This window comes from Propithecus coquereli, unplaced genomic scaffold, assembly GCF_000956105.1.
Source record: "Propithecus coquereli isolate 6110/MARCELLA unplaced genomic scaffold, Pcoq_1.0 Scaffold124, whole genome shotgun sequence".
In the NCBI taxonomy this organism is placed as follows: domain Eukaryota; kingdom Metazoa; phylum Chordata; class Mammalia; order Primates; family Indriidae; genus Propithecus; species Propithecus coquereli.
This window is the reverse complement of record NW_012136525.1, coordinates 2781149-2797776: the sequence shown is the minus strand read 5'-3', so window position 1 is coordinate 2797776 and position 16628 is coordinate 2781149. Positions and strand designations below refer to the sequence as shown.

At 51.7% G+C, this 16628-nt stretch overlaps 1 protein-coding gene across 2 annotated transcripts; it reads right to left on the bottom strand.

Moving 5' to 3' along the window:
- Positions 1–1946: 1946 nt before the first annotated feature.
- PIANP (PILR alpha associated neural protein) lies at positions 1947–8600 on the bottom strand. 2 transcript variants are annotated; one of them, XM_012637840.1, is made up of 6 exons: positions 8347–8600; positions 6176–6235; positions 5448–5953; positions 4597–4678; positions 3565–3786; positions 1947–3213 (listed from the first exon to the last, which is right to left on the bottom strand). In XM_012637840.1, exons 2-6 carry the CDS (start codon positions 6178–6180, stop codon positions 3192–3194), a joined length of 837 nt encoding a protein of 278 aa, XP_012493294.1. In that variant the 5' UTR covers positions 6181–6235; positions 8347–8600; the 3' UTR covers positions 1947–3191. The 2 variants fall into 2 exon arrangements, with proteins under 2 accessions (XP_012493294.1, XP_012493295.1); XM_012637841.1 differs by lacking the exon at positions 8347–8600 and adding an exon at positions 7897–8172.
- Between the last annotated feature and the right edge of the window lie 8028 nt (positions 8601–16628).

Genomic DNA, 16628 nt, shown 5'->3' with positions numbered 1-16628 from the left:
TTCCAGTGGTGGCTGTGATGTGTGGCCTTGAAGAACCTTCCAATTCCCAAAAGGGCAGTATGGCTATTGTTTTGTTCTTGGTTAGTGACTCTGCTGCTGTAGCCTTCTGGGGACCTCCCAAGGCCCCATGGTCTTTGTTTCAACTACAGGAGAGAGAAAAGTTAGGGTCTGTTCCCCAAGGCCTCATGACTCTTCATGGTTAGCCTGACATCATGGTTTAGTTTAGGATCATTCCTTTAGGACAATTCAGAAGTCTAGGACAGTCTCCTTTCTCCTCCTTCTGTCGCTGCCATCGGACTTGTCATGGGGGGAAGGAGGGCATTTAGGGAGAGGGAACGGGTGAGGATTTCCAGTGTGTTGCTGGTGTATTTTAATTTATTTAAATTTAGAGAAACAGCAATCTAATCAGGCAATAATTAATTCCCTCTTCATTAGGGGCCTTCATGTGTGCCTTTTGCATATGGATGAGTCACAGGTCACGCTGTCCCTCTGAAGAGAGATCCTTGCTGAAGGTGAGGGCCCAGTGTGCTCCCCAGCACTAAGTTCCTGCCCTTTCTGTGCCAGAGCATCTCTTTCTCCCCACCCTCACCTCACAAGGACTAGAGTGCTGCGGGGAAAGAAAGGAAAGGTTAATGAAGCTTCCTCTCCCTCCCTCCTCGTTGCCCCCAGTGCATCCATCAGCCCCTCCTCCTGTACCCTCCAGCCCCCTCTCCCATCAGCTGGTCAGCTGCCTGCCGGGATCTCTTCATGCCCCAGTGGGTTGACTCCTCAGAGTTCCCCTCGCATCTCTGCTTTAAGTTGCTTCATCAATCCTTGGCCCCGCTCTGCTGCTCTCCTCTGTAGCAGTCTGTCCTTTTCTTAGGGAGTCTGACACCCTGAACGCACACACTGCTGCCTGAGAAATATGCTGCCTCCTCCTGACACTCACCATTATGTGCTGCGCGGACTCTGCCCCGCTTCCCTCAGCTCACAGCAAAGCTCCCCAACACCTAACATACACACCAACTGAAACATAGATGTTCCCAGTCCTCGCTGCAAAGGTAAACACGTGGAGGCATGTACAGTCCAGAGCAGCCCAGGCCGCCCTCTTGCATACTATGCCAGCCTCCGATCCTCCCTGAGGGCTACCCCATTTCCAGGGAGCAAGTGGGGCACAGATTGAGGTGGGGGAGATGGGACCTGGCTGGTTACTGTGGCAACAGAGCCTAGCAACAGCAGAGACGCTGATGTGTGGGCTTTCACAGGGCTGTCACAGGAACCAAACCTAGAACTGGGGACTCAGAGGTGACTGATCCCAGCTGGGCAGCCTGCATTCCCTCCCCTAAACACACCCCTGGATTCCACCCCCACAGCCCTGCAGTGCCTCTCTCAGAGAGGGCAGACTGGGGAAAGCTAATGAGTTAACCACAGGGCTTCTAGTGCTGCACAGCTTTTGGGGGGCAGCTGTAGGTGGGGGCAGGTTAGGGAGCAAGGATGAAAATAAACCAAGCAGGGCAGCCTTTTTCCTGGGGCTACCTCTCGTCTTTTTTCCATTGCTCCATTTTTCTCATTCCTTTCTCCCTTCACCCTCCATCTACCTTATCAGCTCTCTCTTTTTCCTTTTCCTGTTTGCTCCATTGCCTGTCCTTCTACATGATTTTCCCTTTTCTTCTCCTTTGTCACTGTCTCTCCTTACCCTCCCTGGCAAGGGACAAGTGAGCCCTGGTTCCAGTTCCAGTCTCTCTCTTGCACCGGCTGCTCCCTTCAGTTTCTCTTCCTCTTCCCACCCTTCCATTTTGTACCAAGTCAAAGCCCTGGTCGGTCCCCAGCTCCAGGTCAGGGCGGGCCAGGTGACATCTGGTCTGGAGAGCTTCCCCACTTCATCCTTCTTTTCCTCCCTGCTGGCTGCCCATCCCTCTCCCCCTCTCCTGTCTACAGGGGTCACAAGGCAGAACCAGGGACTCAAGTATCTTGCAAAGGCTTTATTTGAAAATTTTGAAACTTACATCCCACAAGAATTCAAGATTATCACCACAAGAAGAAGAAAGAGATAATACAAAAATATATATCACAGCATAGGAGCCAGGTAAGAGGGGAAGAAGGAAGGTGGAGAAATTGGTAAGAAGTAGGGAAGAACCTGAGGAGCAGGAGAGGGCAGGAGGCAAAAAGGAGGGAGAGGAGAGGAGGGAGGGAGGCAGGGAGGGACATGAGGGAGCCCGGGAAGGGAAGGGGTAGATTTGGAGGCAGAGCTCCCAATGGCCTTGAACCAGCTGGCTCCAGTCCCTGGCAGCCTAGGTGGAGTTAGGGAGGCCTTAAGGGAGGCTTGGAAGTGGAGGACTCAGGGGCTCTGAATGCCAGAGAGTGACACACACAGACAGTAGGACAGACAAAACAAAGGGGACTTAGGAGGAAGGGAAGGACAAGTGGGAGTCCCTTTCTCATTTAGTGCAGCAGGCGACTCCCCAAAACCCATCTCTCAGACAACAGGATTAAGCAGTGGGGTTGGGGAGAAGTTTGGGGCCTCACTATCCCCGTTCCCCTGGGGGAGCCCTCAGGGTGATGCCAGCGCCCTTGGAGTGGGATGGCGGAGACAGGGAAACACGTGACACGGAATGGGAATGGGACCGTGACAGAGGAGGGCATGAGGAGCCCCCAGCTCACCTCCCACCCACCTCGGGGGCAGCATGCAGGGGCCACAGAAACTAGACCAGTGGGTGTTCATGAGGGAGAGAATGAGCACGCCACACGACACCACGACATTGGGCCGGGAAATGCACGTGAGAGGAACACTGACCACTGAGTGAGTGAGCTGAGCACGGAATGGGGAAGGGAGAGTGAAACGTGAAACAAGAGGGACACGGTGAGAGAGCCACTGAGCAGAGAGATGTGGAGGTGGGGAGGGTGCAGACGGCCGTCAGGAGCGTGAGTGTGTGCGATGGCCTGTGAGGGTGGAGTGAGTGTGCAAGGCTTCCATGTGAGTGTGCAAGGGTGGGCACGGGGGACTGAAGTCACAAATATGTGAGGCCCCCACCTACAGGAGGGCGAGCAGGTAGGATTGCCCGCGGGGCCAGTGAGTGTTCCAGGGTGGTGTGCAAGGGCAGGGGCCAGGAGCACCCTCGCCCGGCTCCCCACAGCTGCCCCACCCTCAGCGGGATGGGGGCTGTGCCAGCCCCTTGGCCTCCTGCTTGGCAGCACCCCAACACTGGGGGGCATCACAGATTCACCAGGGGAATCCTGAGAGGAAGAGGGAAAGGGCACAGTCAGGGGCAGGCCAGAATCCAGGGGGAAGTCCAAGACAAAGAGGGGATGGAAGTTAAGAGGGCAGAGCTGGGGTTAAAGGGCAGCAGACACTAGGACGGAGATCCTGAGAGAGTAGGAGAAGGAAGGAACCTCCAGAAGAGCTGGTCCAGCCCTCTTGGGAGAGCCTGGGACCAGGCTGAGAAGGAGAGCTGGGGGCTGTGGGATAGCCAAGCTGGCCTCCTCACCACCCACCCAGGGAGCACCCACCCAGGGAGCACTCACCCCAGCTCTGGGGACCTGTCGCCTTCCCTCTTCACCCTCCCATCCCATTGTCCCTGCCCTCACCGGTTCAACTGGAAGGCTGGAGCCCCCTTGGGCTGGGGCATCCCAGGCCGGGGTCCCCCTCGGGGCTCCTCATGGTCAGGGGTCGGGGTAGGCGAGTCCCCGAAGGCCCCCAGCACAGTGACTCCGGCTGGGGACAGGTCTGTCAGCGGCTGCTGGCTCTCCTCCTGCCTCAGGGCACCTTGCTGACCTGAGGGCCTGCGCCGCTTCTGGCTGCGGTCCCAGCTGGGGCACCAGAAGGAAAGAGGTTCTCTCACACACCCAAGGAGCCCCCATCTGGCATGTGGTGCTGGTCACCCCCAGGCTCCCCCAACATCCTACAGCATAGAAACTGGCCACTAACAGTTCCCTATACTAAATCTCCTGGGGCTATGTGCCCATAAAACCACTTCCCCTACCCCCTGGGGGGTTTGGGAATCTAACCCATCCTCCCAACCTGATCCAGATCCACAGAACTAGTACCTACTCCCCACCAACACATACAGTCCCCCCAAATCGCCCATCCCCCATGCCTGCCCAGAAAAGCCATTTCTCTCCTCGGCAGGCACCTGCCAGGTTTAGTTTTAGTTCAAAGTCAGCTAGTGACCTGGACACCTGAGTCTAATGATTCTCTCAGTTAAGTGTGAAAGACTGAGTGATCCATTATTAAATGTGTGCAAAGAAAGCTCCAGATTTTCTCCCTCCCCTGCAGGCAGCTTTAAGAAGGGGCCCTGCAGACTGGGTCAGTTTCCTCTGTCTTGGAGGAAATGGGGACAAGGGATGCCCGCCCGCCAAAGCCACCAGTGCACATAAATAATTCCCCTTCCTTCCCGTTATCCTTGCATTTCCCTGCAAGAAGGAATCTGCCCAGATTTCTCACTGTCTTCCCCCACCCAAATGCCTACTATCTTTTCCCAAGGTCTTATCTTCATCCACCGTGTCTTACCCCCGCCCCAGCAACGCTGCTGCCCTCACTGCCGCAACCCCGCCCTGCTCCCAGCCTTCACTACCAAAGTTCAGCCCCCATCCGCCAGCATCCTCCTCCCCCTAGCTTACCAGAACTTGAAGATGATGCCAGTGGCCACAAGAACGATGATGATGGAGATGGTAATTGTAACGTAGAGCTGGGGGTCCACACCTGATTGGGGTGGGGAGAAAGTTTTAGGGAGGCCTGCAGTGGTAGGAGCCAGGAGGGGGTTGGCTGTAGGGTCAGGAAGCTGGAGGAGCTTTGCCACGTGAAGCCACAGTGCCCAACTCTTTCTGCTTCTCTGGAGCCTCCCTCTTCTCATCACCAGCGTCCCCCCAGATTGTCAGCTCTTTTCCTCCACTCTCCCAAATGTGTTTCACCAAATCTTATATGTACATGTGATGAGCACGAGGCTCCAAGATCAAAGAGAACCTATCTCTCTGCATAGAAACTTCAGAGTGCAGATGTCCTCGTCTCTGCCCTGGCTCAGCCCCAAACCACTGGCCCTGTCCTTCTGTCAGCACTCCCTGGGCCAAGACATCACCCTCGTAGTCCCCTTCATCCATGGTGTTCTGCCTGAGAGTATTCTACCTGAATACTCTCTCTCTGTTTTCAAAGTCCAGCTCAAATGTCAATTCTTTGAAAGTGTCCTGATCCCTGGGCAGAAGTAGTCTCTCACTTCTCACTTTTCCTAAAAACATGCTGTACATGCAGAGCATTTATGCCATTGACTCATCCCCAAGTGTTTACACATCTGTCTTCTCCAGCGGACCTGAACTCCTCAAGGGCTCGGACAGTGTCTCCATATCTGTGTCCTGTGCCCGCACAGTGCCTGGCACGTTTGTTGAAGGAGCTAACAGACAAGGCCTCCAATTCCGCCCCTTAGAGTCTTCACCCAGCCTCCCCATCCCTCATATCCCTACCAGCCTCTCCCACTCACCTTCCCCACGGCCCCCAAACAGGAATGGCCGCAGGGTGGCAGGTGCTTCTCCAAGGATGAGGCCATCTCCATCACCCCGCATAGAGTCTGAGTTGGGGTGTGGGGTAGCAAGCCCATGGGGGGCTGCGAAGCCATAGTCCAGAAATCCAGGATTGGCAGAGTTGGGGTCCCCCCCATCCTCTCGAGACACTGTGGGGCCCCACACAATAGCCCAGGGGTACTGTGAGGAGGGTGGGCCCTCCTCAAAGCCTGATGGGGTAGCAGGGGGTGCAGTGCCTGGCAGGACTTGCCGACGAGATCTTGGGACCCGAGGGGATCGGCTTGGTGGAGGTGCCCGCTCCCACACGCACACGTGACGTGGGGCTGAGGGGCCTCCCCGGGCACAGGGGGGTCGGGCTGGGGCTGGTGGGGTTCGAGGGGAGGAGGAGGAGCCCTGAGCCAGTGGTGGGAGGGGCAGCAACAGGAGTGGCCAGAGAGGGAGGAGATGGGACAGCAGCAGAGCAGGCCTGCAAGAAGGGAGAGAAAGTAGGTGAGACGCAGGCCCATGGCCGGCCCATGGCGGGCCCATGGTGGGGACGGCGGGTTCACACCAGAAATCCCGGCTGCCTCCCTGGAGGATTCTCTGTGAAAGCCCTCAGGAAGGCAGGCCCTGGATGGGCCTAGGAAGGAAAGGGCCATGACCCCCCAGGAAAGTGGTCTCCAAGCTCCCTCTGCTGGGCCAAACTTACCACATCCTTGACTCCACGTGAGAAGTCTTCCTCAGCTGTGACCCAGATTTTCAGCCTTTACTGGGGGAAGAGGGGGGTTGTCACACCCCAACCCTGCCCTGTGTACTTCCCCGGCTCATTCATCCACCAACTGTACCCCATCTCCCCTCCCAAGCTGCCCAGCAGCCAGCCATGCCACTGCCACCCAGGATCCGCTGCTTCTTAGCATCCTTCTGGGGAAAAACTCCCCAGGTGGTTTCCTGACCAGCCCCCAGCCTCATCTACAACTTCACCGTTACCTCCCCACCATAGGGGCTACTCTGGCTTCCTTCCTTCTTACTTCCTCTACCCACAGCTCCAGGCTTTTCTTGGATCTTAATTTAGAGCCAAGAACCTTGTGATTGCTTGAGCACCTACTGCTAGGGAGGGAGTATGAAGGTAGGGGGAGGGAAAGGGAAGTGAATCCGAATGAGTGAGTGTGTGTGTGTGCAGGGGACCCCACCTGCAGTGCCAGGCATTTCTCTCGGGATTGGCCCCAGGAGCCTGCATCTTCAGGAGAAAGGGAGGAAGAGATGAAGGGACAGAAAGATAGAGACAGAGAAAGAGAGAGGTGGGCGGGAGAAAAACTACAGAATATAATTTCTGCTCTTAATGTTTAATCATCCAAATGCATAGGTGCCCTCTGAAGGGAGGTGGAGTTGAGAAGAAGCCACCCCCTCAAATGTAGCTCTCCCGGGTAAAGAATCCTGGGAGAATCTGGATGGCTGGTTTTGAAAGAGGAAGGGTATGTTCTCAGAGTTGAGGGTGGCGGAGCCAGGGGGGCCAGGCTGCCCAGATGGAATGAGGAGGTAACACACCGTGTCCTCTGGAATCAGGGTCTAAACCCGTACATTGCATACTCCCAGAGATTCCAGGGGCATAAGATGGGGAGTCAGGGGAAGGGAATGGGGAAGTCAGGGGAAGGGAATGGGGAAGTGGGCAGTAGGAAGAGATGGGAAGGGCCTGGAGGGCTGGGAGAGGGAAGGTTGGTTCAGAGGGAGGAGGAGGAGGACGGTGAATAGGCAGCGGCCTGGAGCGCAGGGTGGGGAGAGCAGGCAGTCCTGGAAAAGAATGGCCCAAGAAGAGAGGAGAGAGGGGTAAAGAAGACCGCTGAAGGGGGAAAGGATAGAGAAGAGGACCGGGAGGAGAACTGAGAGAGTGAGGGGGTCACAGGTGCGGGGGGAGAAGAGGCAAGAGGCAGGAGGAGAAGGAAAGAGAGGTCCAGGCAGGACGGCCAAAGAAGTGGGGAGAGTGGAAGGGGAAGAGAGAAAAGGGGATGACGAGCAGGATGGGAGAAAGGAGATGAGAAAGGAGAGAACATAATACGGAAGACACAATGATAAGAGACAGGGGCTGGGGGCCAGAGAACGGGGACGGCAAAGATGGAGGAGTTGGAAATTGTTTCTCGAAATGTAAAGGGCTATGGAGCCATGGAAAGAGATGGGGATGGGGGCACGGTGGGAAGAGGGGAGGGAGGGAGGGAGGAGAGTTAGAGCGAACCAGTGAGGCGGAGAAGGGCTCCCGGGGACGTCTGTGGCCAGCTGACTCCGGGACTCACTTGCCCCTCAGCCCAGCACACCCCCTCACCTACGACCGGCGTCAACTCCAGCCCCTGGACCGCGCACCCTTTACCACCCCCTCCAGGAAGCCCGCAGTCCCCAGGCTGGCGCGCCACCCCCACCCTCTGCTCGCTGCTCACCGACCTGTTGTGCGCAGGAGACGAGCTGGGGGTGGGGCGGGAGCCTTGGCGTGGGGGGACCGGGCCCTACCGTCAGGGTTGCCCCCATCCCACCCATCCCACAGGCCCGCGCTCCCCGGCGAGAGCGCGGGGAAGCGAGGAAAAGGAGGTCGGCAAAGGGACTCCGAGGGAGGGAGCGCCGAGAGCGGAGAGGGGACCGGAGGCAGGAGGATGCTCGCACCGCCCGCTGAGCCGAAGGCGGGATGGAGGCAGCCGGGGGCACGGAGACTGCTGCATCGGGAGGCAGGCTGGAGTCGGGACCGCGGACGGATGGAGAGCGCGCCGGGGAAGGAGTGCTTGGGGGCTGCAGCCCGGCCAGGGGCCGCGCCGGGAGGGGCGGGAGGCGAAGGGCGCCGAGTCGGGAAGGGCAGGGCCGGGCTCCCTCCGGGTGGGGGCGTGGGGGTCCCTCTCTCACCTGCATGCTTTGCGCGGCGGCGCGACGACTGCGGGCGCTCGGGGCTGCGCGGGACTGGGGGGTCGCGGACGCAGGCAGGGTGCGGGGCATGGTCGGCAGGTTTGGCCGGCAGCGGGGCGCTGGAGCCGGTGGGGGGCGGGCGCCCGGGGCGCGGGGCGGCGGCGGCGGCGGCGGGAGATGCTCTCGCCTCGGCTCAGCTCGGCTCGGCTCCGGCTGCGCTCGGCTCGGCTGGGCTCGGCGCGGCGGCTGGGACCGCTCGGTCTCCGCCTCTCCCCCTCCCGCCTGTAGGCCACGCACGGTTTAACCCTCCTGCTGCCACGCTGCAGGAGTCGCGCCCAGCTCTGTCCCAGGTGGAGGGTCGGAGAGGGTAGCGAGGGGAGTGCGACCGCCCGGATCCCCGGGTTCTGATGGTGAGCTTCCCCGCCCCCTTCACCCCAGCTCCGGGGACACCCGTGGTCGCCCCAATCAGTTTCTGAAATTCTGAGTCATCCAGTGCTCTGAGTCTCCAACTCTGTCCTGTTTTCACCCCCCATTCCTACACACACACACACCCGTGGAAAGTGCTCGAGGTCAAGGCTGCAGGCGAGGGGGCGAGGGGTGGAGGGAGGGATGGAGGAAAAGACCACGCATCATCATTGGATTATCCCAAGGGCTTGGTCCCCGATTCCACTCTGGCCTGCTGTAATGCATTCTCCCTGAAGCAACCCAAAAGATTTTTAAAATAAGTGGCTCTGTCCCAATTACTGGGCTTTTCCAGCACTTGGAATATCCCAACTCCTTACTGTGACTTAGAAGACCATCTATGACCTCGTCCCTAAGTGGCTCTCTGATTTCCTCTCCTAGAGATTTCTATGCCTCAGCCACAGTGGACCTGATCTATGTTCCTAGGAGACAAGATTAACCTGCCTTAGGGCCTTTGCACTTGCTGTTCCCTCTGTCTGGAATGCTTTTCCCTGACTATTCACAATGACTCACTCTTTTCATTCCAGCCTTGCTTAGATCCAATGTCTTCTGGGAGGCCTTCCTTGATCTCTTTATCAAAAGTAGCCTCCCCTGCCCCTACTCCCACCACCTCCCACCCCATCCGTCCCTCTGTATCACATTACCCTGTTTTTCTTCATTGCTCTTCTAGGACATCACACTCTCCTAGTTTCCCTCCAACCTCACTAGCTATTCTTTCTTAGTCTTCCTCAGCTGACCTCTAAATATTGGAGCCTCCTAGGGCTTAGTCCTTCGCCCTTCTCTCTTTCCACATTCTCTGTCCAGTGATCTCATCCAGTCCCAGGGCTTAAATACTATGTAAATGTCAGTGAGTCCTAAATTTATATCCAGAGCGCCAGACTCATTTATCCAACAGCCTACTTGACATCTCCACTTGGGTGTCTAATAGCCATGCAAAGCTAATGTGACTAAAATAGACTTCTGAATCCCCCACCCCCAATCCATTTCTCTCCCAGTGTTCCCCATTCTGGGACATGACAACTCCTACTTCTTCAGGCTAAAAACCTAGGAAACATCCTCCCCTTCCTTCCCCCCCCCATACTGATTCCCTCCCGGTATCTAATTCACGAACAAGTCCTATGGGCTCTGCATCCAAAATATATCCTGACTCCATCTACTTCTCTCCATCTTTATTGCTATAGTCCTGGGCCAAGCCATCCTCTCTCATCCAGAATATCATAATAGCTTCCCAGCTGGTCCCTTGCTCCTGCCCTTGCCCTGCACAAACTAGTCTTCACAATATCAGTAATATTTTCTAAATGTAAATCATATCATGCCCTTCCCTGCTCTAAATGTTCAAGTAGCTTTTCATTATACTTGGAATAAATCTGAACTCCTTGTAAGAAGGAGCCACCAACTTGTACTCCCCTTCATACACAATGCTCCTGCCAGATCAGACTTCTTGCTGTGCTAGAATATCAGAAATCCTTCTCTTAGCATGCCCGCACTTTTAATTCCCTCTTCCTGGAGTGCTTTGCCGCTCCTCCTCCCATCTTCACCTGGTTGGTTCCTTCTTCTCCGCTCAAAATCTAAAGTGACCCCCACTCTGTTTCATCACTATGTTTCATTATCTGTCCAACTCATCAATTTCTGAAATGATCTTATATTTGTTTACTGTTTATTGTCTGCCCCCCTCCTGCCCCCACATACATTAGAGACCAAATATCTCACTTGTCTTTTTCACCCTGCATCCCAACTCCTACTGCAGTGTCTTGGCACATAGCAGATGCTCAATATTTACTGCTCAGTGAACTCCTGGGACCCCTGCCCACTCTGAGCTCTTTCCACTTTCTCCTCTGCTGTCCTCCTGCCTTTCCTCTCTATCTGCCCGCCCTCCCCGATCTCTGCCCTGTGCTCAGTGCTTCAGGTTCTCTGCTGACATCCACACCCCTCCAGACTCTCCCCCTTCATCCCTGAATTATTGCTATCATTAGCCTCGTGCTTCCACCTCCCGGAAGGAAGCCTGCTGCTCTGACCAGCATCTGCAGCGCTGCCTTCCTGCTTGCCTGTCCCTGACAGCCCTTCATTCGAGGTCAGAACAGCAGTGTGTGAGCCGTCTTCCTAGTGTCTCCCAGTGGCAGGGGAAAGACAGTGCACATTGGATGTGAACCGGGCCACGTGAGGCAAGGCAGGCAACTTGTGCCATATCCTGGGCCCCCGAGAGCCCCAGTGCATCCTGAGGATGTGCTATAAGTGGGCTCATTGTGGGGCTGCTGTGGATCGAATTTATCAAGTGAATATTCACTATTAGTGTAAGCGCCTTTTACATGAAGGACTTTGGGTCAATATCAGTTATTTCTATTATTCTCGATTCATTCATTCTTTCAGCAAATATTTTTGGAACATCTACTTCATGTTGGGTGCTGTGCCACTGCTGGGGATACAGGGAAGAGCAAGAATGAAGTCACTCTGGGAGGCCGAGGCGGGCGGATTGTTTGAGCTCAGGAGTTCGAAACCAGCCTGAGCAAGAGCGAGACCCCGTCTCTCCTAAAAAAATAGAAAGAAAAAAATTAGCCGGGGATGGTGGCGCGTGCCTGTAGTCCCAGCTACTCGGGAGGCTGAGGCAGGAGGATCGCTTGAGCCCAGGAGTTTGAGGTTGCTGTGAGCTAGGCTGACGCCACGGCACTCTAGCCCGGGTAAAACAGTGAGACTCTGTAAAAAAAAAAAAAAAAAGAAAAAAAAGAAAAAAAGAAGAATGAAGTCACCACTGTCTTCATGGAGCTTACCATCTAGCAAGGGGGACGATAAAATACGAAGTGATAAATGTGTCTTGAGATGAATTTGAGGACCTTCCCACACTCCAGACTCTATAAATTCTCGCCCTGTTTCCGACTGTGCTGGTATCTCTATCACTATCTCTGGGCTCATTTAGGGTTCCCAGAATTTGTCAGGGTAAATTTCAGTCTGTTTTCTGCCCAGTGTCTTCTTTCTGAACTGTACTTTCTCTCAGCTGCTGATCTTGCTTGCTGCTTTTTTTATTTTTTTTATTTTTTTTGAGACAGGATGCAGTGGCAGGATCATAGCTCACTGTAGCCTTGAACTCCTGGCCTCAAGCAATCCTCCTGCCTTGGCCTCCCATAGTTCTGGGATTCTGAGAAAATAGAAACATGCAGAAGAAAACTTCCTCACTCACACCGCCACATCCCAGCCCCATTGCTGCTCCTGTGAGGGATCTCAGACCTTGTCACCAACCCCAAAGTCATCACTCCAGCATCTGTCTCTCCCTGTCCTGCCGCAGCACTCTCCTCCTGTCTGCTTGATCATTACCAGCAACGTGCAAGCATGCTGTCATTTCTCCCTGCCTAAAACCAGTCCTTCTCAACTGTGTGTTTGCCCCCAGCCTCTGCCCTTCTCTGCTCCCCTTTATAGCAAAGCTTTCTCAGAAGATGGTCTCTATTCACTGTCTCCTCTGCTTCTCTTCCCATTCCTTCTCTTCTCTTTCATCAACTTAAATCTAACTCTGTAATTTTTCTGATTCACCATTTTGAATTGGTAATATATTCATATCTTCAAAACAATGCTTTAAATATATTAGAAAGATCTCGAGATTCTCACCCCTGTCCCTCATCATTCCAGTTCCCATCCCTGCCCCCAATGTGACTAATTTCTGTATTCTTCCGGAACTTCTTTATGTATATACAAACAAATAGCAATATAAATTCTTATTCCCCTATGTATTTTACATAAAATTTGCATATCATATACACTTTCTTTCTTAGTCTTTCCTGTTTTGCTTAACAATGGATCTTTGAGATCTTCCCATGTCAGTGAGTAGAGAGCATCCCGTCCTTCCCCCCAGCTGTGCTGTGTTGTGGTGTATGGATGTACTCCCAGTCTCCCTTGAGCCCATTCCCACCAGGCTTCTGCCCAAACTACCTACTGCAACTCCTGTTAAGGTTACCTGCAACCTCTGTGTTTCCAAATCCAAAGGTCAATTATCAGTGTCATTTTACTTGGTGATCAGCGCCTTTCATACAGCTGATCATGTCCCCTTCTAGAAACACTTTCTTTCCCTGACTTTTAAGATTCTGCACTGTAGGGCCGGGCGCGGTGGCTCACGCCTGTAATCCTAGCTCTCTGGGAAGCCGAGGCGGGCGGACTGTTTGAGCTGAGGAGTTCAAAACCAGCCTGAGCAAGAGCAAGACCCCGTCTCTACTAAAAATAGAAAGAAATTAATTGGACAACTAAAAATATATAGAGAAATTAGCTGGGCATGGTGGCGCATGCCTGTAGTCCCAGCTACTCGGGAGGCTGAGGCAGGAGGATCGCTTGAGCCCAGGAGTGTGAGGTTGCTGTGAGCTAGGCTGACGCCACGGCACTCACTCTAGCCCGGGCAAAAGAGTGAGACTCTGTCTCAAAAAAAATAAATAAATAAAAATAAAAGATTCTGCACTGTCCTGGTTTCCTCCTACCACACTGGCTCCTCCTCAGCCTCCTTCACTAGTTCCTCCTGGGTTCCCCGACATCTGTGTCTCACTCTCTCCTCTATCTGTGGTCACTCCCCATGGGATCTCCTTCTGTCTCTGGGCTTTAAAGATCATGGCTTCAGGATGCGCACAGTGGCTCACTCCTATAATCCCAGCAATTTGGGAGGCCGAGGCAGGAGGATCACTTGAGGCCAGGAGTTCAACACCAGCCTGGGCAACATAGTGAGACCCCGTCTCTACAAGAAAAAATTTTTTAAATTAACCCATTACAGTGGCGCACACCTGGAGTCCCAGCTACTCAGGAGGCTGAGGTGGGAGGATCACCTGAGCCCAGGAGTTTGAGGCTGCAGTGAGCTATGACCCTGCCACTGCACTCCAGCCTGGGCAGCAGAGCACAGAGCAAGACCCTGTTCCTAAAACAAAAATTAAAATAAAAAAAAATCACTTTTTTCTGATGACTCCCAAATTTTTATCTCCATCCCTGTCCCTTCCCTTCTTCCAGACTTGTCCATCCAGCTACAAACCTGGCACTCCTTCAGCACTTCCTCTCCTAATAAATGCCATCTCCAGTCTTCCAGCTGCTCAGGGCAAAAACCTTGGAGTCATTCTTTTTTTCTTTTTAATTTCTCTGTAGCTGGCTAGTATTTTCTTTTGCTGTATTTAACTTTATTTTACATATATGCATATATAAACAAAATATTTTTATTGCTGTAAAATACACATAACAAAGTCTTAACTGATTTTAAGTGTATGGCTCAGTGATATTAAATACATTCACTCTAGTCCAGGTGACTAAAATAAATAAATACATGGAAAAAATAAATAAATTCATAATGTACAACCATCACTACCATTCATCTCCATAACTCTTTTCATCTTGTTAAACTGAAACTCTGTGCTTATTAAACAGTAACTCCCCAGCCCCCTATCCCCTGCCAACCCCACCCTACTATCTGTGTCTATGACTTAGACTACTCTAAGTACCTCATATATTTATAATTTGATACACAAGATACAATATGTATGTTAGTTATAAAGGAACTAATTCCAGTCTAAATCCTGTGGAACTTGACAAGTCGACTCTCAAATACAGCAAGGGCTAAGAAGTGACAAGATACTCCTGAAGAAGAGTATATTGGCAAGGTGGTGATTGCTATAGGAGATAGCTAGCTTTGTTTTAAAGCTATAGAATTTAAGAAAGCGTGTTATTGGTGCAAGTGCAATAAGAAAATAAAATTAAGCCTGTGAACCCACCACCCCACCCAAAGACTAGAAAGGGGGGTCCCCCCTCCTCCCATTCCTCTGCCTCCTTCTTATAATCACTATGTCATCAATTTTTAAAATTATTCTGTTGTTTATAAAATATAATTTTCTCACAAATTAATATGACTCACTCACTATTATACTTCCAGGACTTATCCATATTGTTGCATGTAGCTGGAGTTCGTATGCTCCCACTGGAATATAATGTGCCACTGTGTGAATGCACCAAATATATCATAATTTGCCTTTTCTATTGATGGATTTATGAATTGTTTCCTTTTATTTCTTTTCTTTTTGCTATTATAAACATTGTTGCTGTGAACAGTGTTGTATTTGTCTCCTGTTTATGTGCAAGAGTTTTTCTAAGGCATATACCTAGCAGTGAGACTACTAGGTTGGGAGGTACAAGAATAATCATCTTTGGGCCAGGCGCGGTGGCTCACACCTGTAATCTCAACACTTTGGGAGGCCAAGGTGGGAGGATCACTTGAGCCTAGGAGTTCGAGGATACAGTGAGCTATGATCACACCACGTGCCACTGTACTGCAGCCTGGGTGACAGAGCAAGACCCTGTCTATGAAAAAAAGAAAAGAAACAGAAAATAGATAATCATCTTTGATGAGAGAATGCCAAATAGTTTTCAATTTATTCTCCTACCATCAATACATTTGTCTACATTCTCTCTAATACTTGCATTTTTAGACTTCTTAATTTTTGCCAATCTAGTGGATATATAGTAGTATCTCATTGTAGTTTTATTTGGCATTTCTTTAATTACTGATGCAGTTGAGCATCTTTTTTTTTTTTTTTTTTTTTTTTTTTTGAGACAGAGTCTCACTCTTTTGCCCGGGCCGGCTAGAGTGCCGTGGCATCTTCCTAGCTCACAGCAACCTCAAACTCCTGGGCTCAAGCGATCCTCCTGCCTCAGCCTCCCGAGTAGCTGGGACTACAGGCATGTGCCACCATGCCCGGCTAATTTTTTCTATATATTTTTAGTTGTCCAGCTAATTCCTTTCTATTTTTTTAGTAGAGACGGGGTCTCGCTCTTGCTCAGGCTGGTTTCGAACTCCTGAGCTCAAACAATCCGCCCGCCTCGGCCTCCCAGAGAGCTAGGATTACAGGCGTGAGCCACCGCACCCGGCCGCAGTTGAGCATCTTTTAATATATTTATTAGTCTTTTGAATTTCCTCTTTGGGGAAATGCTTGATCATTTGGGTGGCTTGCGTTTTTCTTATTGATTTGTAGTTCTTTATATAGTCTGGATACTAATCTTTTGCCAGTTAAATATGTTGCAAATATCTGATCCTTTGTGAAGGTATCTGTGACCTTCCTTTCACTTTTTTCATGATATATTTTAATTATTAGAAGTTCTTAATTTTAACATGGTCATAATTATCAACTCTTCACTTTATGATGATATTTTTTGTATCTTGTATTTAAAAAATCACTTTCTACCCTCCTAGTCAGAAAATATTTTCTTATAGAGCCTTCAAAAGATTTTAAACTTTTGCTCTTTATTCTTAAGTCCTAAGTCCACTTAGAATTGAGTTTTGTGTATGGTCTGTTATAAAGGATCTAGTTTTCTTTTTTCTTTTTTTTCTTTTCCTTTTTCTCTTTCTCTTTTAGAGACAAGGTCTTGCTGTGTTGCCCAGGCTGTACTCAAATTCCTGGGCTCAAGTGGTCCTCTTGCCTCAGCCTTACCAGTAACTGAGACCTATTTTTCATTTTTTTTAAATTATTTTTTAAAAATAAAGCCTACAGCACCCGGTATTCCCAAGGCAGTCTCCCATCCAAGTACTAACCAGGCCCAACCCTGCTTAGCTTCTGAGATCAGACGAGATCAGGCACATTCAGGGTGGTATGACCATAGACTATTTTTCATTTTTTTAAATATGAAAAATCAATTATCCCAGCCCCATTTATTAACTAGTCTCTTCTTTCTGCCTATCTGTGTTATATATATCAAAGTTCCATATATGCGGCCGGGCGCGGTGGCTCACGCCTGCAATCCTAGCACTCTGGGAGGCCGAGGCGGGTGGATCGCTCAAGGTCAGGAGTTCTAGATCAGCCTGAGCAAGAATGAGACCCCGT